The 23,149-nt window shown below is 59.5% G+C and overlaps 1 protein-coding gene across 1 annotated transcript in view; it reads left to right on the top strand.

Moving 5' to 3' along the window:
• Nucleotides 1-11,218: 11,218 nt before the first annotated feature.
• Nucleotides 11,219-23,149, top strand: part of PKP1 (plakophilin 1) — a 41,335-nt gene continuing 29,404 nt past the window's right edge. Inside the window, exons 1-2 of the mRNA XM_079936925.1 lie at nt 11,219-11,843; nt 20,664-20,770. Of these exons, the coding sequence (XP_079793051.1) occupies nt 11,642-11,843; nt 20,664-20,770 (309 nt within the window). The 5' untranslated portion in view covers nt 11,219-11,641. The remainder of the gene's footprint in view (nt 11,844-20,663; nt 20,771-23,149) is intronic.

The following is a 23,149-nucleotide window of genomic DNA, read 5'->3' as shown; positions in this document are numbered from 1 at the left end:
ATAAGCAGTAACAGCCCCGATGTGCAGTTTCAATGTTGAATTCATCACTCACCCAAGTGACTGTGAAAGAACACACGACAGATTGTTACAAACCAGCACCTCAGTTACCTTAAATGGGCAAGTTGGTTTGTTTCCTACTATTGGTTCTGCAGCATGGTCAGAACGAGAAAGTGGGCCAGTACGTCCCCGGAATCTGGTATAGACAATAAGGTAGTTTACTTTTTTTTTCTGTATATTTAAGTATATTATGTAAACATTACACATCTACAAACCTAAAGCTTTATACCTAGAAACTGAGAGCTATCCCAGTCTTGGTCAGAGACCCCTGGCCTGGAGCGTGGAGCTCAGTTCAGACAGGACTGGGCTGGGCACCAGGTCCCCTGAGCCCCCTCCCCAGGGGCCCAGCTCTGGCCTGCAGGGGGCTCTCCGTGGCCAGTGGGCTGAGTAAGGCGTCTGTCATCGTCAGACCCACGCTGACCGGAGAATCAGCACCAACAGCCATGAGGGCAATGGTTCTGTTTAGACGTAACCGGACTTCACTGCAGGCGTTGAGAGAGTCTTCGTCTGGCAGCGTCCCGGCTGCCACAGCGGCCACCCCGCCAGGGCTCGTGGAGGGAGAGTGGGGCGGACGCGAGGTCGGAGTGGGGAAAGGAAAAGCCCCTGCTGGCCAGTGGGGGGCTCTGAGCCTGCCCCCAGCGTCCACTGGCGCCGCCTTGCCTGCCCACTTCCACCCACAAACGGCATCGCCATGGAGACTGACGGCCACGCCCGCCCAAGCACCTCGGGGCGTTCATTTCCCAAGGGAGATGAACCTCGGCTCCCCCTGACCTGCGCCTCCCTCCTGCCCCGACCCCCTCGGCAGCTGAGGCCCAGCTCACAGGCTCCCCAGCTGCTCCCGGTGGAGTCAACACACTCAGGGGACCTGGAGAGGAGCTGGGGCCCCGCCTCCAGGACAGCAGGGAAAGGGGAGGAGCTGGGTGGGACTCGGGGGACCCTGGGGACCAGGTGGCAGTTATGCCATCACCTGGCAGGTTGGACTCTAGGATGAGAGGGGAAAGCATGGGCGAGGGTGGCCGCAGCAGCTCCCTGGCCGTCCCCATCCATAAAGAGGACAGTAGTCGAGGGGCGCTGGTGGCCCGGCGCCTTCTGTGGGGTGCTGCTCTCAACCATCTTGCTTTATTTAATCCTCATAACAAGCCTGCCAGGTGGGTGCTGTCACCCCCGTTTCACAGGTTCCGAGAAATGACGCGTTTGCCCAAGAGGTCGTTAGCGGATGAGAGGCGCCTTTGTCTCCAAACATTGAGTCTTAATCACACTGTTGTGGGTCTTAAACACATACATTTGTTCAGGACTTTGCAGCCTACAAAGTGCTCTCACACCAGTAGCCTGTCTGTTCTTCAAACAGTGCCCTGGGGAAGGTGCTGGCTGAGCGACCATAGCACGTTGGAGGCATCACGGGCGACCTGGCCTGAGCCCCGTCACTCTAAGCGTGGTCTGAGCACAGGCGTCGCCAAGCTGCCTGTCAGAGGTGCAGAGCCCCGGACCTGCTGAAACAGAGCCTGTATCGTAAGGAGATTCCCAGGGGATCCAACACACGTGCAGATTTGAGAAGCACCGACGTAGAGCACCTACCCCAAACCCCTCGTTTCACAAGTGAGGAAGCTGTAACCCAGAGAGGCAACGACTTGTCCAAAGTCACACAGCGAGCTGGAGGCCAAGCCAGGCCCAGACCTCTGCTCCGTACCAGGTAGTGTGGGGGACAAAGCCCCCAGGGCAATGCTCTTTCCCCCTCGACACCCATCCTCCCCTCTCCTATCCACCTCCCACTGTTCGTTAAGCGAAGCCAGCTGAGCCCCAGTGTGACTGTCTAAGAAGGTCCGGCAAATCCTGAGGAAATTTCTGAAAAAAACAGAACTACACTAAACTAAGCTTCCTGTTGAAGGCTGGTGGACCATCTTACCATGAGGATGGACCTTGGGGACCAAGTTCTTGGCCAGTATCACAGATCAGTAACTGGACTGGAGCCCTGCTCTGGCTTTCCTCCCAGAGAAGCACCCCAGGTTACCCACCTGAAAAGAGGCATCAGGGCCTCCCAGGATGCATAAAACTGCCCGAGTGAAAGGTCCGTCGACAGACAGGGCCCCATTATGTTTGCCTGTCGGGTTTAATTGTGGCTGCACCGCGTCAGCTGCCTAAGCGGGATGTACGAAGCCATGGCGCCCCGCGGGGTGGGGGGGCCACGACACGAGGCTGACTTCCCGGCCGAGGTGTGGGACTGGCTTTGTAAATTCCTCCCAGGGAGGTGACGTCACCGTGCCTACTCCCCCCCGCCCCCCGCCCAGCCCTTGGAGCACATTCTTTTCTGGGTACGAGTGAAACCAAACAGGAAGTCGGTGGCAAAGGGCAAGGGGTGAGAGGTTGGCCATCCAGGGCTGGGCGGGAGCTGCTGGCCCCTGCGCGCTGCCATTGGCGAGGGGCTGTGTCATCCCGGAGCCCCTCCCCGGCCCCAGGGGCCGGCCCTGGGTCTCACACCCGCCCCAGCCCCGTGCCCCATGGGCTTGCTGGGAGGCCGACAGCTCAGGCCAGGTGACCGAGAGCGTTTCGGAGTTAGTGTCTCTGTTTCCCAGGGTGGACGCGCACATCACCACAAACTTGGTGTCTTAACACCAGCAATGCCTTCTCTCACAGTCTGGAGGTCAAAACTCCACAATCAAGGTCTGGGCAGGGTTGGTTCCTCCTGGAGGCTCTGCGGAGGAATCTGATCCGTGCTCCAGCCTCTGGGGGTCCTGGCGTCCGGGGCTGGGGCTGCACCCCCCCCCCCCCACCCTCTGCCGTCTCCTCTGGTTCCATCTTTCTCTGCCTGTTCCTGGAAGGACACTCGTCATGGGCTCCAGGGCCCACCCAAAACGCAGCGTGACCTCATCTCAAGATCCTTACCTTAATTACATCTGCAAGGACTCTTTGCTCATATAAGGTCCCCTTCGTGGGTTCTGTGGTCAGGTCATGGGCACATCTCTTTTGGGGGATGCCACAGTGTCCCCCCACGACTGTGTGCTTCGGCAGCTCCGTCCACCCCAGACTGTCCCGTGCTGTGTGGCGGGTGGACGTGGAGGGAAAGCCCTCGGCTCAGTCTTGCAGGAAGGACCTCTGAGACTCAGCTCGGCCACTGAGTCCTGCAGTCCCTCTGGGCCCCATCCTCACAATGGGGGCCTTCACGGGGGCGGACACTTCACTCGGGAAACTGATGGGCAGATCCCAAGAGATCAGGACAGGAAACCATTTTGTAGACTAAAGAACTAGGTAAATATGAAACAGGGTCATGAATCCATGTGCAAAAAGACAAGAGCAGAGGCAAAAACTGTCCAAGCCAGCCAGTGATCCAAAAAGTACTCACTCCTGGGCTTCCCTGGTGGCGCAGTGGTTGAGAGTCCACCTGCCGATGCAGGGGACACGGGTTCGTGCACGGGTCTGGGAGGATCCCACATGCCGCGGAGCGGCTGGGCCCGTGAGCCATGGCCGCTGAGCCTGCGCGTCCGGAGCCTGTGCTCCGCAACGGGAGCGGCCACAGCGGTGAGAGGCCCGCGTACCGCAAAAAAAAAAAAAAAAAAAAAGTACTCACTCCTGAGGGCCACCTGTGATTTCCCCTGCAGACCTAGCAGCAAAACTCTTCATCCGGGACCACACATTTGCCTTCCACAGTTCTGCGGTCCCCAGCGTTCCCTGTGTCCTACAAGGCCTCAGGTTTTGTCTCTATGTCACTTTGCCCACCCTCCCCAGCCCAAGCTCTGAGCTGAGGGCAATTGGAATGGTTTTATCTGGCTTAAGCAGAGTTCAGACGTCACCAGTTTCCGAGACACTGGGCTGGGGGACAGAGTCCTCCGTGACAGAAGCCAGGCCGCCCAGGGTCTCCTTGGGGCAGGAGGGGGCCAACAGCAGCAGATGCGAAGTGTGCGGAGAGGCGCCTTTAGTACCTCCTGGAAGGAGGGTGGGGGGGCAACACAGTGCCCAAAGAGGCCTCTGGCCGCAGGACGTCGTAAGAGAACACATGGAATGTCGCTGGATGGGCGAACGCTCGCCGAGCCATTGTGATACCCAGGCCTACCGGTGACGCGGGGACCTTACAGTGAGCTGGGGGACGCAAGATGTGCTGAGTGGCACGAGGTGCGGGGGCAGCGGTACGCCCAGCTCAGGTCACCTGTGGGGAGGGGGCAGCGTGTGAGCTGGGCCGGGGGGCGTGGCCGTGACGGGGCTGCGTGCGGAGGGTGGGCAGCAGCCCCGCCAGGCAGACGGGCCACAATGATCCCCCGCGGCTCCCAGCTCAGGCCGGGTCAGTGGGAGATGACAGACCCTTTGGGAGCAGCCTGTAGCCCAGGGCCCCGCTGAGCACAGATGCTGAGGCGCCAGCCTGCTTGTTACTGGGGCTCCTGGTAAGAAGGCACCCAGACGGGCAGTCCGGGCCGAGGCGAGGGGCGACGCAGACCGGGCTCTGCCTCCCGGCAGGACCTCGGTCCAGCCCCAGGCCCGAGCATCCTGGCTCCCACAGGCGCCCATCCGTGGCCCGGCCGGCTGCAGCCCAGCAGCTGAGAAGGGAAACACTGCCGGGGTGCCAGCTGCCCTGGGTGTGGCTGCCTATCTGCGGGCGCCAGCGGATGACGCATCCAATTACCAGGAGGCGGCGAGGGCTGCGGCTGGGGTTGGTGACTGTGAGACCCAGGGCAGTGCAGGGCCCACGGGGGGCGGGGGGCTGCTCACATGCCAGGCCTGCCAGCCCTGCACCTCCACCTCACAAATGCCACGATTCTCCCAGCACAGGAACCCGCTCTCAGACTCCCCTCAGGCTTGTCACCCAGCCCCACTGTCCCCCAAAGGGAGCAGTGACTTGGCCCCGGGGTGTGGGAGGCCTTTGTGAGGCGGGATCACCAGGCCCCTCTGCTCTCAGGGGCCTCTTCCGACGAAGCAAGGGGTTGACCAGATGGTCTCTGAGACCCCCTTGACCTCTGATGTTCTGAGGTCCCCAAGGTCGGAGTCACGACTGCTAGAGGAGAGGCGGGGCGGGGTGGGGCGGGGCGGGTGGAGGGGGGAGCAGAACCAGGGGAGGGAGGGTCTGGAGGGGAGCGCAGGTAGCCAGGAGGTGCTGCCGGGGGAGGGAAGGACGCTCTGATTATCATTAAGTTCCTGCAGTATACCAGGCACCAGGCTAGACGTTTGATAAATATTTTATACATATTCATGGTCACAAGAAGCCTGTGAGGTAGGTGTGACTAAGCTCATGTTACAAAGGAGGAAACTGAGGCACAGAGAAGTCAAGTGGCTTGTTCAAGGTCACACAGCTAGCGGTGGCCCCCAGAGCCCCTGCTCTTGTTTCCCAGCTGCCTCCTGGGAAGGCCCTGGAGTCTGCGCTCCAGTGGCTTCCGGTCCTGCATAGCCATGTGCCTCCCCGCCCCCGCCCCCCAATCCTGAGGCTGGGGCTCCGCCCGAGCCCAAGTCCTATCGCAGGTTTGCAAAACATCACTGCTGGCCAGGGGGCAGGGCAGCTGGAAAGGCAGGTGCTGCGTTTGCCAGCGTGGGGAGCACAGAACTGGAATTTTGGGTTGGCAGAGGCGCGGGGCCCAAGCAGATCTAGTGCTGACAGCAGCCAGTTGGGCCGGGCTGGACCACAGCTGGGTTATTCATCACCTTCCCAGCCTCCCGGGCCGCCGCCCCACCCACCGCACCCAGGGAGACCAGAACTGCAGCTCTGAAAGGTTCTGAGCTTTGGGAGACGGAGCGCACACCCTGGCCTTGCCCCTTGGCCCCCCGGCCCAGCCGCCTAGGACTCACCCAGGCTCCCCCTGCTCTCCAGGCCTCGGCACCCAGTCTTCTGCTTGTTCTCCCTCCACTGCCGGCCCTGCCCCCTCATCTGGGCTGAGCACAGCAGGGGCGGATGAACGGGCACAGGCGCCCCTCTTGTCCCAGCCTCGGGCACGGGGGGCCCGGTCACGTGCTCTCATCGTCCAATCAAGGTCCTTGCGACGGGCTTGGGGCATGGCCCCTGTGGTTCCCACCCCTCCGTTCTCCGTATCCCCAGGGGGGGCCGGGAGCCTCTCTGCGACCCCTCTGGACCCTCCAGAGAAAATGACCCTGGGCGACAGGGCTGCGGGCACCCACACCTAGGGTGGCGTGAGTTAACACCAGGAGTCAGACCCAGGGTCTGTCCATTCCTACCCTGTTCCCCTGAGGGCAGCGAGGGTCCAGGATTCTGCGAGGGGTCAGCACAAAGTCCATTCATTCCGATCCTTGGGAAGATGACTTCCCAGATTGGATTCTCCCAGGATGACCAGGCCAGGGCAGGCGGGGAGGGAATTCTGACTTCCTGATGCGGGTCTCCCTCAGGAAGTGCGAGGAGGCGTGGGAGGATGGGCTGGGGCCGCGGGTGCAGCCCCGGGGTATCCCTGACAGCAGGTGGTGAGACAAAGGTCGTGAGAGAAATCAGTGTTTAGAAAGGCAAAGGCTCGACCAGGCTGCACTCAGCGTCCATTATCCCAGAGACCTGGCTCTGGAGCAAGGGGGTGGACTCGGTTGGACCCAGTAAGCATTTATTGAGCGCCCAGTGTGTACCAGCGGTGTGGACGGTGGGGAAGGAGAAACGAGCAGCACACAGCCCCTGCCTCAGGCTAAGAAGGTGACGGGGACTGTAACACAGGTACAGCACCTGCTACAAAGTGTCCCAGGAGAGGGCACTGAATTCATTCACTGTCGGGGAATTCCTCAGCAGGGATAAACCGGGTTGATGAGCTGACGGGTGGCAGGAGGCAGGGCTGGGGGGTCTTGTCCCCCTCATTTCAGGCCTCTCAATCCTCTTAGAATAAGATTCAAACCCCGGACAGAGGTCTAGAGGGTCCGGCACGACGCTGTGCTGGTGGCCACTGTATTCACACGTGGAAGTATCTGAAATGTGGCTGGTGTGTCTGAGGAGCTGACATTTTAAAATTTATTTAAAAAAATGTTTAAATTGAAGTACAGTTAATTTATAATGTGTTTCAGGTGTTCAGCAAAGTGATTCAGTTACATATATCTATTCTTTTTCAGATTCTTTTTCCTTATAGGTTATCACAAGATACCGAGTAGAGTTCCCTGTGCTAGACAGCAGGTCCTCATTGTTGATCTCTTTTACGTGTAGTGGTTTGTATCTGCTAATCCCACACTCCTAGTTTATCCTGCCCACCCCCCTTACTTCATTTAGCTGTACCTGGTTCGATCAGCACAGACACAGAACATTGCCATCCTCACCCAGAGCTGCGCAGGACAGCGCACCTGCCCGCCTGTGTCCACCTGTGCGCGCCTTCTCCTGCCCACACCGAGGCCGCACTGGTCTGTGGGCCCCGAGGACGTGCCAGGCTCATGGCCTTTACCCCATGGTTCCCTCTGCCTGTGGCACCTTCCCCCACTGCTGAGATGGGTGGCCTGCACGCCCCTGTCTGACCCCTCCCTGACCACCGCTCAGAGGGTGAATGAGAGCGGACCCGGCCATCCATCACAGTTTTGTCCGTGGGGACTGGCCTGCCGCGTAGCCGTTTGGCACTCGGGACAGACTTACGAGACAACCTGAGTGAGCCGCACGCAGAGGAACGTATGTGCAAAGGCGCCGGGGAGGCATCGGCGCCGGGCGAGCCAGGCAGGGCTGGCAGGAAACAAAATGAGAAGGGAGGCTAGTGAGAGGTGGGGGAGGGGCAGCGGGGTCCCCCAGGGAAGGCGCTACAGTTCCTGACTTGGGCTGCCACCGGGGATCCCACTAGCTGACCGGGGACTCAGCTGGAAGAGACCAGGCAGCCGGAAAGCCCAAAGCTACCCGGGACAGGGAGGGGGCGGGTGAGGAAGGACTGGGCTTCGCAAAGGGTCCACCCAGGAAGCTACCGCTTCCAGCTCCGTTTGGGGTTCAGGTGGAGGTGGCCCCCTCACCTGAGGGCCTGGAAACAGCAAGGAGTAGCTTCAACCCTTAGAAGCAGCAGGAGCCCCAGAGGCATCGTCTCAGCCTCCACCTGAGCCAGCGTTCCGACCTGGCCCAGCGGTGCCTCCCTCTCCTCTAGGAGGTGAGCTGGATAAAGACGGGAACTTTGTCTCTTTCGGCCTCATGTCCTAGCACGGGCCCTGCCTCGTGGGAGGTCCTCACGAAGTACTCATTGAATGAACGAATCCATATTCCCCCTCTCAGAGAGCCCTGAGTGTTGAGAGTGGAATCTGGGTCCCAGGCAGTCTGCAGGGCAGGCAGCAGAGGATAAGACCCCCATCCACACTCATCATCCCAGTGTCTTTGAAGGTGAAATTGACTCATCTTGTTTCCGAATCAAGTCAAAATTAACTTCTTCCAAGACGCTTTCCCTAGACGACCCCACACCCTCTCAACTCAAATCCACCCACACCCACTCGGGTGTTTTCACCATCTAAAGACATGCCATTCAGAGCGCGCTCATCTCCGGGACCTCTGTGACCTCTGTTCCTCACTTGCGGACTGTGACCCTCTCCTCTGGCCTGTTTCAGGGGCAGGGCCCCTAAGGGGCGGGGCTTGGGCAGGCAGGAGAGAGACGTGACGGGAAAAGCTGTGGCCCAGACCCATCTTCCCAGCCAGAACGAACCTCCCTGTGGCCCCAGACCTGTGGCTTGAGTCACCTTCCTTTCTTTCTCCCAGGTCGGGGGTCAGACTTGGTTCAGATCCCGGCTGCACCACTGACTTCCTGTTTCCGAGTGTGTTTTCTCATCTGCAAAACAATACCTCCTGGGGGGTTACTGGGAGATAAAATAGTGTCTGCAGAGTGGACCGACTGGTGGTGCCGGCCCTCCCTCCAGCCACGTCCACATCCAGACTTTGCTTCACCTTGTTATTGGGGTAGGAGAGGCAAAGTCCAGAAGACCTGATTCAAGATTCTCCTGCTCTAAACACCCCCATAACTGACAGCTGAATTAGAGAGTGTTTGGGCTACGGTGGACTTGGGGAGCTATCAAATCTACCTCCTTGCTTTACAGATTTGGGGGGGAGGATGGAGGAGGGCATCCTCCTCCATCCACCTGTCCAGCATCATGAATCGAGTTAGGGATACCGCTGGGACTGGATCCCAGGTGGCCTGGCTTTCGTGCCTTGTGATGGAAACAGATGCTGTTAAAAGGTTGGTCCATGGAAGGCTTTTAGCCACTGCTCGTCACGGGGCAATCTCAAGGAGGTAGCCTGGCACCGTCACCGAGTGCCCGGGTGCTGGATCCAGGCTGCCTGTGCCGCTTACTAGCCTTGTGACCTTGGTGAGCCTGTTTCCTCACCCGAAAAAGAAAGATGCGGATGCTGGTACCCACCCCATAGGATGATTGCATTCAAACGAGATGGTCTATGTGAAGGGCCCAGACTGTGCCTGATTTGTAGGAGCACAGCAAATACTTGCTGTGGCTATCAGTAGATCAAAATGTTAATATCAAAATAATAGAGAAGCATCTAGAAACACTTCATATCTGGAAACCATTCTAAAGATAATCACTTTCAACCCCCAGGGGCTAAGTATGGGCTATTATAGCAATATGGGCCACTCCTGTCACCTCCCTCAGGGCCCTTCTACATCCTAAAGGTGGCAAAATTATCATTATTTAAAGAGGAAATGAACATGTATTATGGCTAGCATATTAGGTTGTAGATGGGCCAAATGCATGACACAATGGACTTGTGTTTTTCTGTGCTGTCATGTACACTTTATAGGATGTTGGGCCCCTTCCGTCATCGGTGTGCACTGTACTTTAAGGCCCATTTTGTAGGACTTTTATAACGGAGGCCAGATAGCGTGGAGGGAAGCACACTGGCCCTGGAGTCACCAGGCCCGACTGAAATGTAGGTTTGCCACGTATTAACTGGCGACCACGGGCAAGCTACCTCCTCTTCGAGTCAGAAAACTGCAGAGGCTGGGCTGGATGATGTCCAAGGCTCGGTCCAGCCCTGGCAGACTATGGCTCAACGCAGAATCTGAAGTGATAGTCAAGGTCTACAGGGGTTGGGCTTTGGTATCCACGACGTACTGTTGGTCACATCTCCGGTTTATTTGACTCTAAGTTCTTAGGGACATAACCCTCAATCAGAAAACTATTTCTATTGAATCCACGATGTGCTTTACGATTTTCTTCTCTGCACGTGGCTCCCAGGAATGCATTACGGAGAACAGCTGGGCTCCTGCATGGAACACCCACGTCTCAGGAAGCGAGCGAGTGACCATCAGGTGGTCCCTGAGACCATCCCTGGGCTTCTCAAGTCTAGCTCACAGAATTCCCCAGGAGCATAGATTCTGAGGGTCCCTTCCTCTGCAGAGCAGAAGGGCAAGCTGAAAGTGAAGGGTGTGAGCTGCGAGTGCCAGCTACAAGGGACAGCAGAGGTGATGGCTGGAGGAGCCCGGAACACACAGAAGCTGACCGGACTGCACTGTCCGTTCAGCACTGGGTGTCCAGCATGGGAACCCTGAGTTGTCAAGAAGTGCATAAATGTGCTCAGGGTCTTTTGCCAAAGGGGGAAAGGCAGGGGTGTGCTGCCCTTAGAAAGATTTCCATCAACATAGGTTTAAAATATTCAGTTCCTGTTACACACCAGGTTCCCTGGCGCCGGCTACCTCGGGGCCTGCGGACAAAGCTACAAGAATGAAACATCGCTACACACGCCCCAGGGAGTATGGGAGAATGCACACGACGTCCTAGGATAATAAGTCCACAGCCAGGTAGTTTTAAGGGGTAGGCTACCTTATGGTTTTTCAGTAAGGATCTGGGTAGGATTCAAATCAGACTTAATTTACCTTAAATTAGCTAGTCTTCATTTACTCGTCCGTTAAAACATATTTTTTATTGAGCCCCGAAGATGTACCAGGCACCCATTTCAGGGGCTAAGTCTGGAGTTTCAGAGACACCCACTGTTCACCTGGTGTTTCCCCTGGCATGCCCATGCCCTGGGGGGTGGGCACTACTTTGTGGTTTTCCATCTCAAGTCTCATCCTGCTGTGGGCTTCAGGCCCTCACCCCCTCCCTGCAGGTTGGACCGGGCTGTGCTCCTTGCCGTCAGCCTGGGAGCCCCCATCCACAGGGCCGGTCTCCGCAGTGACCTCTGCACGGAGGCAGATGGGCATCTGGCTGTGCAGGGGGCGCAGTCGAGAAAGACTCCTTTTTCCTAGAGAGAAGTCTCCCTCAGTCCCGAGCTGAGCACGCACTCTATCCCTGAGCGCGCAGGACCGCCGGGACAGAGGGCGGCTCCCCGGCGGAGGCCTCACCTCGGCAGGTCGCGGGGAGAGGGAAGGGGGACAAAGGAAGAGAGAGCACGGTCCAGGCTCGGGACTTGAAGCCCTGCCCCCAGAGCGCCCGGCCCGCAGCTCAGCGCCCGGGGCTCCGCTGGAGCGGCCGCGGCGGGGAGGGGGCGGCGCCGGGCGGGGCGGTATATCCAGCGCGGCGAAGGGCGGGCCCGCCAGTGCTTGGGCCAGGACGCGCCGGGTGGAAGTGCCGGGAGCAGCAGCCGGGAGCTGTCACGCGCGTGGTCGTCGCTCTATGGGCACAGGGAGCCTCTGAGCACGAGAAGACCCCGCTGCCTACCCGCACGTCGCGAGCCCCGCACCTCGCACCTTGCCGCTCGCTTTCCGGGCCCGCGCCCCGCGCCGCCATGAACCACTCGCCGCTCAAGACCGCCCTGGCCTACGAATGCTTCCAGGACCAGGACAACTCGACGCTGGCCCTGCCGTCGGACCTGAAGATAAAGACCGGCACGTCGGGCCAGCAGCGCGTGCAGGAGCAGGTGATGATGACCGTCAAGCGGCAGAAGTCCAAGACTTCCCAGTCGTCCACCCCGAGCCACTCCATCCGAGGTAAAGGCCGGATGCGCGCGTGGCCGGGCGGCGGGGCGCGGGGCGCGCGCAGACCCCAGCAGCGCTCCCCTCCGCCGCCGGGTCTACTGTGCAGCCGCCGCTCGGCGGCGCGCTCACGGTGTTGGGGGGTGGGGGCGCGGTGGGAGACGCAGTCAGGGCCGTTCTCGGGGCCCAGGGCTTTCTCTTCCCCGGCCTGCTCCGGGGAACTGTCTCCGCGTCCTGTCTTACCCGGTCGCCCGGGGTCGTGCGCCTCCCTCACCCCGCCCCATCTTGCCCGGACTTAGCTGCGGGATCTCAGTGGCTGGGGGGTCTGGGGGGAGGGCGGTGCGTGGCTGCCCGACGGGCAGGGAGTCACGGAGAGCCGAGTGGAGGCCCAGGAGGGGCGGGCGGCCGGGGAGGTGGCGCAGGGAGCAGACAAGCCCTTGTGACTGCGCGGCGTGGTAGCGGGAGCCTCGCACCTGGAAGAGGCGTGTGTGGTTCCAAGGTCGCCCCGGGCCAGTGCGGACCCTGGGGACTGAGGCCGGGAAGGGGACCAGGATGCCCTCTTTCCCGTGGCTGAGAGAAACCCACTTTCCTACGGGATTCGCCCTGACCCACTCAGCTTGCCTAGAAACAAGTGTCTTAGGGGCAACTAGGGAATTCGGTGGCCAAGGTTGGGAATGCCCCGCCCTCGACCCCCCGCCTTGCTGGGCCCTCGTGGTGGGCACTTGTCCATCTAGGTGCCGGCCTGACCAGCCCTCTCCCCTCCACGGTAAGCTCCCCCACCTGGGGGCGGCCAGGAGAAAGGGGTAGGACCCCTGAAACGCAAGGAGGAAGGTATGATACCTGACAGGGCCCTTTGCGGAGGATTTTTAGACCAAATGCTTTCATACAAACAATTCCCAGTGAGAATTACCAACGGATCAGGGTACCTTCTGTTTACTTATTTAAATGCTAATAAAGACCTGCCGACTGCAAACAGTACGGGTCATCCAAGATTTACTTATTGAAAAAAAGAGATACATTGATCAAGTCAGGAGTTCATGAGAGAGCGGGGAGAAGGTAGTAAAGAGGGGGGGACAAAGGAGATGAATCCTCACCGATTCTCCCACACACGCGTGCGTACGTGCGCGTGCACACACACACACCAGCTCACGATTTCAACCTCTGTGCCCCCGCCCAAGTGGTCCCCGTGTAGAGCTGAGGGGGAGAAAGTGGCTGGCGGAGGACTCCCCTGCACCCCAAACCCAAAGGTCTGTGCGGCTGTGCCCCCTACTCCTCTCCTCCCAGACCCCCACTCGAGGTCACAGCCTCCAGAGCGCCTGCCCCCTTCCCTTTTGTTTGGTAGCTGCTTCCAGCCTTATTTGGAAGTAGGTTTGGGAAACAAAGTGCCCTTCCTGGCCACAGCCCAGTCGCAGCTCAAGCCAACCTCCTCTCTCCCTTGCTGCAGACTCACCTGTCCCCGTCCCGCTCCCACTCCGTCCCTGGCCTGAGCTGGAGGCTCGCAGCTCCAGAAAAGTCTCAGACCAGCCCCGGTGCCCCAGACACCCCCTCTGATCCCCCCATGGGGCGCTGGCTGGGCACTGTGCCCCTGGCCTCTCTCTTTGTGGGTGACACATCCATCCCTCTTCTCTCCACTTCTCCATCCCAAGGTCCTCCGGGGGCGTCAGCAGGCAGGGGCGGACTCTGATGGCTAGTGCGTCCCTCTCTGAGGGCTGACCCTGGAGGCATGTCCCCTCTACCCCTGGCTCTGACCAGTTTCCCCAGCGGCACTGTAGCTGGGAGAGGCCGTCAGGCCACCTGCAGCTGGCGTTTCTGGTTTATCCGGCTTTGTCTCTTCGCCAGCACCGCCCAGGCGTCCCCCGTTTGCTCTGTGACTGCCTCTCCCCGCTTTGGTCCTTCTCTGTCCTGTTGGTTTCACTCCATGTGTCTGCTCTGGTCCCCGGAGGGGTGATTGGCGGCTGTGAAAGGACCACGCCCCAGGCCATCCCCCTCGCCCCCTGCACAGACTCGAATTCTCTTTCAGTTGCCCGAGACAGAAGAGCAGGTTTCTCTGGGGTCTTTGATTCTCCCGGGCCCCCGCCCTGAGGAAGGCCAGGTGCGCCCCACTGACCGCAGAGGAGCTGCCTCTCCCTGTAGCCCTGTAGGACAGTCAGGGGTCAGCCACCCACGATCCTGGCAGTAGGAGTGTCTTTTGTCCGGAGCCAGCCCGTAGGGCTGCCTTCCATCCTGCCAGGGAGGGGCCTTGAGCCGCCGAGGGCTGGGTGTGGGACCGCGTGGGAGAAGCCTGGCGTGAACGCCCGTCTCTGCCGTGCCCTCCCCAAACACGGGCCCAGACGCACGGCCCACCCTGTTGGGCAGTCCCCGGTTAGGGAGGGGTTCTCTGGGGCCTGGAGGCCCTGCAGGAGGAGGCTGCTCGGGACCCGCCCACCCATCTTCTCCTGAATGGGGCCTCTGAGCACTGCTGCCCACGCTTCCCGAGGGTCCCCGTGGGCAGCGGGAGGAACCCGGGGACGTGGCTGCCCAGCCGGAGATCAGGGCTGGGAAACATGACCTCCTTGCGGCGGGCGGGGAGCCGCTGCGGGGTGGCCCGTGGGGACAGGGACTGGTGCGCTGTCGTCTGGCCCGAGCAGAGACACTGCCATTTTCATGCCCTTAATGCTCCGCTTGGAATCTCTTCCTAAAGCTGAACCCAAATCTCCTCTGATCCAAATCCGAAGCCGCCGCTGCCACACACACACGCACACACACTCACACGCGCGCACACACACTCACACTCACACATACATACACACGCACACACACATACACACTCACACAGACACACGCGCACGCACACACACACACGCACACATACACTCACACACACACACACACACACACACACACACACAGCTCGGTGGAACCAGCTGCCTTCCACACAGCATTCCAGGGAGTCCTAACCCACGCGCCCTGCGCACTGCCCCGGGAGCCATCGTCAGCCTTGGGCCCGAAGGTTCTGTCTCCATTCTTCTCAGAAGCACCATTTCCCACCTGTGATGGTCAGAGGTGGGGGTGGGGTGCGCTGGGCAGGTGTCCTGCTCCCCAGGGCCCTCCTGGGGGCAGGCTTGTGCCCAGGGGAGCCAAGACCCTGTCTTAGGGCCCCGCTGGCCGGCTCCCTGGATTCATGGGGGGCTGTGTCTTGGCGTGACCCTCCACCCGGGGAGGTTCTGCTGTCTCTACTGTCCTGGAAGGTGTCCTGCCCTGACCACAGGCTGGGCACAGGTGTCTCTTCTGGGGTTATTTCCTCGGGACCAAAGCTGAGATGGGAGGAGGTACGTGATGTCTGTGCTTAGGCCTGCCCCAGCAGGGAAACATCTTAGTTAAACTTCAAGCAGACCAGTTCTCATTTCTTCACAATGCCTCCTCTAGGAGCTGAGGGCTTAGCCAGGATTTCCACCGGCCTGTTACAACACATGCAAAAATGCCGAGTATTCCGGGGTGCTCCCCCCCACCACCCCGCTCCTTTGCTAAGCTCATTGACAGAGATTAGAAAACAAATAAACAAAACAAAAGAAATTCCTCTCCCCACACACGGAATTGTAAATATCAATAAGCCACTTGTTCTAGGTTTGAAACTCTGGGAGCTACTTCTGCGATAGGGTGTGACCCGTAGAAGTTACGTGATGTTTGAACAAAACAAAATGGAGGACTGTTTTCCATGGAAGGTAGCCTCATGTGAGGCTCTTTGTAGGCACACGCCACACAGGCACGCGTGTATGCACACGTATACCCACGCTGTGCACACACACACGTGTCCTCACGCACACGCGCATTCACACGCGGCCCGCCTCGCGGCAGCTTGTGCAGCAGCAGGAGTCCCACTGGTGTCAGGAGGCTTGAGTTCTCTCTGATCTGTTGCCAGCTGCTGTGTGATCTCGGGCAAGTGGCTGCCCCTCTCTGGGTCTGTGCAACTGTAAGAGGTGGGGTGAGATCATCTCCAGATATTTCACTGGAAATAGATGTATAACTCACTGCCTCTGCAGACCGTTTCCCCAGACCATCTGCAGCTGCAGAAAAAGCTCCTCCCCTCAAGACACGGCCCTCACGGTTTCCTTCCAGGAAGCATCAGATCCCCCAAAACTATCCCCCAAAGCACTGTCTTAAGCATGGTTACACGTCGGAAGAGTCTGGGAATTTCCGGCCCCCAGAGGTTCTGGTTCAGTTAGTATGGGGACAGCGCGGGCATGTGGACTGTTAAAGGCTCCCAGGCGGTTCTGAGATGCAGCAAAGTTCTGGCCCTCACCCGCCCTCACACAGAGACCCCCTGTGGGGACCACCCCGTCACAGGCACACACCTCTACACACACACAGGGACGGGCATCTAGTGTGGCAGTTGCTGGTGACGATGCTTTACCCTGGACCCCCCTCGGGGGGCTGAGCCCAGGCCCCAGCACGCTTCTGCCCTCAGTTCAGCACTTAGGCTTAGTGGTGGCCACACGCAGGTCGTGAGGAGGAGAAGCAGGTTTCCAGCAGAGCTGGGTTTGAACACACCCCGGTGTGCTTTGGTGTTTCCGTTCTGTACACGTGCCCAGGAAAGGGCAGCGACTGCGCCAGCGTGTCAGGTGGGGTTGAGCTGAACTCCTCCCGTCCGGGACAGGGCGGCGTGTCCACGAGCGCCCCACTGGCCTGGGTGGAGGGCAGAACATCCCCTGCGATGTTCGAGGGGCAGGAGCCCGGCTGCGGGACAGTCCGAGGTTCCAGACATCTCCGTGCCCTCTTCCGACAGTTCTCCTTATTGTCTAACTGAAATTCCTCTTGCTGTGGGCCTCACCCTGCTGGGCACCCTGGATGGGACGGATTTCGGGGGTGAAGTAAAGGCGTTTCTGAGGCCGCGAGGCAGTGGGCTTCCTTTCTGAAGCTTTCTGTGCTGAGGAGCAGGTGTAAGTGCAGAAGCAGCTAGAAGAGGCGGGAACCTTGTGAGAGGCAGGTTCACAGACATCCCTCTCTGGGAGGGCCTGTGGCAGCAGGGACGGGGGTGTAGGGAGACTGGGGTGGAGGAGAGGCGTTTCGGCAGCCTCTGCCCCTGGGGCAGCCCTTAGGCCAGGCTGGCCGGTGTCCCGAGGGCCTTCTCCAGGTGGAGTCTGGTCCTGCGTTGGGGTGGGTGGAGAGCGCCCCCAGCAGACACGCACAGAATGTACAGCACGGAGTGCATCGAGCAGGTAGCCCAGGTGCTGACACGGCTCCCAGGGCGAGTTGGGGCGCCGGGGTGGGGGTGGGTCTTCTCCAGGAGGAGCTGGTTTTGTGCAGGGTTTGGGCTCCAGGGAGAGGCCTGCCTGAGAAGGAGAGCAGGAATGTTTCAGGCGTGGCGGGCGTGACCCATGGAATGCTTGGGGGTGGAAGGGTGAGTCATCCCTGCGAAGGTTCACCCGTCCCAGTGGGGAAGGAATCCCGGGGGTCCTGACAGAGGGCTGCCCAGTGACACCGGGAGAGTCAGGCCGCCCGTGCAAGGCCACAGGGAAGGGGCTCCGGGTGCTGCCGTGTGCGGGGTGGCTTTTCTGAGATGGCTTGTCACCCGGAGCAGTGACCCACAGTGAGGCTTGCAGCGTGGGGAGCGGCCGGCCATGCTGGTCCACAGGTAAGGCAGACCTCTGCTCTCTGACCCCAGGCTCCTGTGGGAGGGCGGATGCCTCGAGGCAGACACACAGTTGGGCCACGCGGAAAGGCCCATGGGCCCTTCCAGCGACAACAGCGGGTGCAGTGCTTCCCGGGAGGTGGGGTGACTGTGGGGCAAACTGGTGCTGGGACCCCCCTCCCTTCCCACCTCCCTGAGAATATAGCCTTGGGCGTTCTGGCTCCAGCCTCTCCCCGGTTCACCGACCCGCCAGGGACCTCTTTGGGTGGGAGGGGGGCCTGGACCCCAGTCCCCTGCTGCGGTTATGGGAACACTGAGCCTCAAGGCACCAGAGCTGGGCAGGGGGACCGTACCTCACCGTACCCTGCACTGAGAGGACAGGCAGCCTGGGGCACGGGGACCAGGTGGGGGTCATCAGGAAAGACTTCCTAGAAGTGACGTCCAGTGAGGTCAAGGGGCCAGTGGAGAAGTGCAGGCCATCAGAGCTGTCCCATCACTCTCAGTGAGAAGCTCCATGTTCTTCCTGCTGAACTTGACTTTCAGAGGGTGGTACTTCCCAACCAGACCCCCCAGGGTCAGGAGAGGGAGCGCTCGCTTCTGCTGTGGGAGTAACAGTCTCAAATGGCTCGCCTCCCGCCTGCACCCCTTCGGGTATCTGGTACACTGCAAGGTGTGACTGCAAGTGTGTGAGATGTCTGGACACCCCACCCTCGAAACCTTGGTGCAAGGGCAGCTGCCTCCCGCCGGAGCAGCAGTGCTGGCTGGTGTGATGGCAGCCACATTCTCACAAGGAGGCCAAGCCAGGCAGCTCACGATGGGAGTCAGGCATTTTGACCCCCAGTTGCAGGTGATCTTGGGGAGATGCCTTCAGGAGCTGCCTGGAAGGGCCTGGAGGCCTTGGCCCAACCAGAAGTGAGAGTTACAACCCACACCTGTCATCACCACAGTCCCCCCTGGGTCACAGGGACTGGCCTTGAAATGATAAGGTACTCCAGAGGTCATCTGCTTCCACGGCAGAGAACTCCCCGCCTGTCACACAGAGGAGAATGAGAGGGAGGCGGGCAGGTGCAGGGTGTCGGGGAGGATATGCTTCACCTGATGACCAAGAGGGCGAGTGACATCACTGCTGACAGACTCCCTCCCCAGCAGGGTGGAGGCTCTGTGGGAGCCTGCCCTCCACGGAGCCTCCTGGAGACGCCTCTCCCATAACTCTGTGTCTGTCACCACCCCCGATTTTTCATCCAAAGCAGCTGGCTGACCCACGCTTGCCCTTGGGTGAGAAATCCCTGCCCAGGTGAACCCTGCCTTGGCCTGCCCTGGAAGGGGTGTCAGGAGGGGAGATAGACGGGACGCTGGCTGTCGGCCACCGGGGTTCCTGGCTGCAGCCCCTTTTCTCGGTGAGAGCGAGTTCTGGGCGTCCACGCCCATGAGATTGCCTCCAGACTCCTCCTGACAAAGGCAGCTTTTCCAGAGCTTCTGGAGAAAGGAAGAGGCATGAGCTGCCTGCATTCAGCAGGGAGCTTGGAGCAATTCAGAGCCTCAGGGGCGTCCCTTCTGGAGCCAGGCCTGGGCCTGGGGCTTTCTGGGGTGGGGACACCTCTGGGGGACCCTGAGGCAGGCAGCAAAGGAGGTGGTGATGTAGCCTTTGATGCCCGAACTTCTTCCTTGCTGAGCCCTGTCTCTAGAGAAGAGAGGTCAGGCTTCTCTGAATGCCCAGACACAAGTCACTGTAATCACACAACCACGGGACCTTGAGGTCCAGAGAGGCCAAACCCCTCTTTCTGTAGAAGAGGAAGCCAAGGCCGAGAGAAGGCAAGTGCTTTGCCCAAATGCCGGAGCCAGGACCAATTCCAGCACCGCTAGGCGCCCAGGACAGGGGGTCTGCGCCACAGCCGGCAGCCCCGGTGGCCAGTTGATCCTCCGTGATGGGGAGCATGGAGAATCAGGGACACTGCCCCTCCTGTGAGCTGTTGGGGGTCACCTGGCTCTGGACAGAGGAGGTGGCACCAGGCAGGGACATCTGCCACAACCCAAAGCTGCCCCTCTGCTCTGTCTTCTCCCCCCAGCTCAGACGCTCCAGTGCTCACCCCCAAAGGCTTGGGAGTCTGAGGGAGCACAGCCGATGGGGAGGGGTGAATTGAGCCAGGTGGGATCCCGGCCGGACCCTTCCCCTGATGCTGGGTCAACCCCCTCTCCCTGGATCGACTTTCCCCAGGGGCCATCGCTTAGTACGAGTGTAGGACCACCCTTGCTCCGGACGCCCAGGCCATGGGGCCATAGTTCCTAGTCTAGGAAATGGGGCACCAGGCAGGATGTGACCTGGGGTACGGACGGCAGGACAGCCTCTTGGGCGGGGCCCGGCTGCAGGTTTTGAACGTGGGTTTACAGACGGTTGCGATTCAGTGGCTGTGGCCGAGGAAGGAAGGCAGACTCGGCACGGGACACGGTGTGAGCAAAGCCCCAGGCAGGTCACTGTCAGCCTCGCTTCAAGGGCAGCAGGACAGCGGGAAGAATTGGGCTGTCCTTTCGGGTTCCCCAGCCATCTGGTGAAGGAGCCTAGCGTCCAGGCTGCCTTCTGAAAACCAAAGCCACTTTACCCTTAATAAGAGTAATGACACTCTGTCCTCCCCGGAGCCTGTCATCTGTGGGCCCCCAAGCTCTCGGAAGACAGTTCATTAATCCTCACCGGGCCTTTGAGGTTGGTGGCCGCTCCCCCTGCAGCAGCTGGGGCACCTGGGAGATGCAGGAGGGGGCGGAAAGCTGGGCTCGGGGACCAGAGTCCCGCGTGGCGTCAGCCCTGGACCCTGCGGAGCTGCCCCGCGGCCCTGAGGCTCTGGAGCTGCCATGTGGAGCTCCGGGCTGTCGTCCATGAGTGGGAAGGCCATCCTTGTGGAACTCGGAGTTGTGATTCCCTGGACCGGGATGACGGGGGCCTGAAGCCCTCCAGGCCAACTCCTGACCTGTAGGTGTCTGCCCACCCCTGGCCACAGGGGTAGACCCCCAGGAAGGGGTCGGCCGAGGCCCTCGGAGCTGACCCTGCAGCCATCTGGCTGTGGAGGGCCGGGTGGAGAGAGGGAGAAGGTGAGCAGACGGCTGCTTCCCCGTCCTCCTCCTCCAAGGCCTCAGCCCTGGTCTCCGAGGGCCCCGGGGCACCAGATACAGAGGGGACGCCGTGGGCAGGAGGGCTGTGGGGAGCGAATGGCCTAACGCTTGCCCCTGTCCTCAAGGTTCCATGTATGACGGCCTGGCCGACAATTACAACAGCTGCGGGACCACCGGCCGGAGCGGCTACTACTCGAAGTTCCAGGCGGGGAACGGCACGTGGGGCTATCCGGTAAGGAGCGGCTTCCCGCAGGGTGTGGCCTCAGGCTTCGTGGAGGAGAAGGCGTGTCCTGGTCGCCGAGACAGCGGTGCGGGATGGGAAGGGTCCCCGAGGGGAGGCCCCCCAGCTCTGACGGGGTCCGTTTGCTTGGCCATCATTTCACACGCGGCTCTCACTGCAGCCTCCTGTCTGACTGGATATTTCTGAATGTCTCAGATGAGAATATTTTAGAAAAAGCATAAAGAAAACATCATATTAAAAAGAAAAGTCCATTTCCCAATATATCTGATTTGATCATAGATTTGAAAGACGTTTGAATTCTCATGGTCCAGTCATGTATAGGTTATATGTTTCTAGAAAAATCCCGAAGGAACCCTCTCCTCAGTGTGTGCTGATGACCAAGGATGTGTGCCCAGGGGGGAATGTGGCTTGAGTTTGTAAGTTGGACAAACCCGCGTTCAGATTCTAGCTGTGTTACTTACTGCTGAGCATGTGACCTTGGGCAAGATTCTTCTACCTCTGGGTCTCAGTTCCCCCACATGTAAGATGGATATAACAAAGTCTACCTCTGGGGATTGTTGTCAGGACTAAACGAAATAATGTGCATTAAAAAAAAACCTGATTGGGCTTCCCTGGTGGCGCGGTGGTTGAGAGTCCGCCTGCCGATGCAGCGGACACAGGTCGTGCCCCGGTCCGGGAAGATCCCACATGCTGCGGAGCGGCTGGGCCCGTGAGCCATGGCCGCTGAGCCTGCGCGTCCGGAGCCTGTGCTCCGCAACGGGAGAGGCCACAGCAGTGAGAGGCCCGAGTACCGCAAAACAAAAGAAAAAAAAAAAACCAACCTGATTATAATCATTCTTAAGAATTTTTTTTTTAAATTAGCATGAGTAGACATTATCCTAGATCCTTTAATCCTGGCCCTGTCACTGTCTTTCTGTGTGATCTCATCCCGCTATGCCCGTCCGCCCATTACTGAACAAATATTTCTTTAGCCCTAGCTCTCCATCAGGCACCAGGGCAGATGCCCTGCTTCAACCACACAAGCCCACGCAGGAGTTTTCTTCTACTCCACAATCGGGGTGTCGGGCTAGGTGACACCCAGGTTTCCTCCCAGTCTGCAAATCCTGTGACTTCCCTTTCATTTTGCTAATTCCAACATTAGCCTGTATTGTTCTGGAAATCCTTCTGTGAGGCCCTTCAGGCCTGTGCAGCTGGGGATAAAGGCCGCTTCTCCGTGGGACTCTGGGCTCCGTCCGCTTGGGCCTCAGGTTTCAGCAGCTTTCGCTGTGAGTCCACATTGCTCACAGATGTCGGGGTCCCGGGCAGGAGAGAGGTGGGAGGTTTATGAGTTAGGTGTTCCTTGCCATCCACTCGATTCCTTCCTACATAAGGTCTCACTGGGGCTGATTTGGGAGGATTTGTCTTTCGTCGCAGCTTTAACTAGGTTTGCTGTGAATTTAGTTCCCTCCGTTTTTCCCTATTCTTAATGTCAGTTGATACCCTCAGCGCCGATAACTGATAAATACAGTTGACTGAGCCCAGTAGGCGGGCAGACCAGGCATAGATGTGAGTAAAGGGCTTTGACGGAGAGACTGATGACCAGGCAGAATCTGAGAAAATGACTTCGTAATGCCCGTGAAAAGGATTAGGAGAGACCCAAGGAGGGGCAGGTCCCTGGACGGGACCAGCAGTCAGATGAGTAATCGTGCTGACCGCGCAGATGTTCTGTGTCTTTACAATGTTGCGTTGCCCAATCAGAACTTGGCGCTTGGGTTCCCGCCCTGGGCCTCTGGCTGCTCTCTGACTCCGTGACTTTAGATCGAGCTCTGATTTCTCTGGGTATCAGTGTTCTCATCTGCGCGTGCTTCACCTCCACTCAGGGGTTGACGTGTTACATTAACCGGGGCGTGTCATCAGATGAGGGGTTGCTACATGCGGGGATCTGTAACCAGGACCTGCAGGGAACTCGTTCTGAGGGCCTTCTTGGGAGAGCCTGTGTGCGGCTGGGTTCAGCGCTGCTTCTGGTCCATTAACTCGATCCTCACCGGCTCCCAGTTGCCCCTACACCCTCCCTGTGACTGTTTTCTGGCGCCCGGTGAGAATTCCCTCCTTTCCCGAACCCCAAGGCCCAGCCCTCGTCGCTCCTTCTCTCTGCCGGCGGGATTTCAGAGTGACTCAGTCAGGAGCTGCCTGGACACGTGTCCCGGCTCGCTTAGCTCAGGAGGGGCTGTGGGACACGGGGCTTTGGTGGAGGGAGGCGGATGGGTGGAAGGATTGCTGCTGGAGCCGAGCACGTCAGCCACGATGGTGGAACCGCTAGTCAGGACTTAGGGGAAGGGGGGCAGGGGGCAAGGCAATAGGGGAGCCATGGGATTTTCCCAGGGATTGGCA

Source organism: Stenella coeruleoalba, assembly GCF_951394435.1.
Source record: "Stenella coeruleoalba genome assembly, chromosome: 1".
NCBI classification, from domain to species: domain Eukaryota; kingdom Metazoa; phylum Chordata; class Mammalia; order Artiodactyla; family Delphinidae; genus Stenella; species Stenella coeruleoalba.
This window is presented reverse-complemented; position numbering and strand designations above follow the sequence as displayed.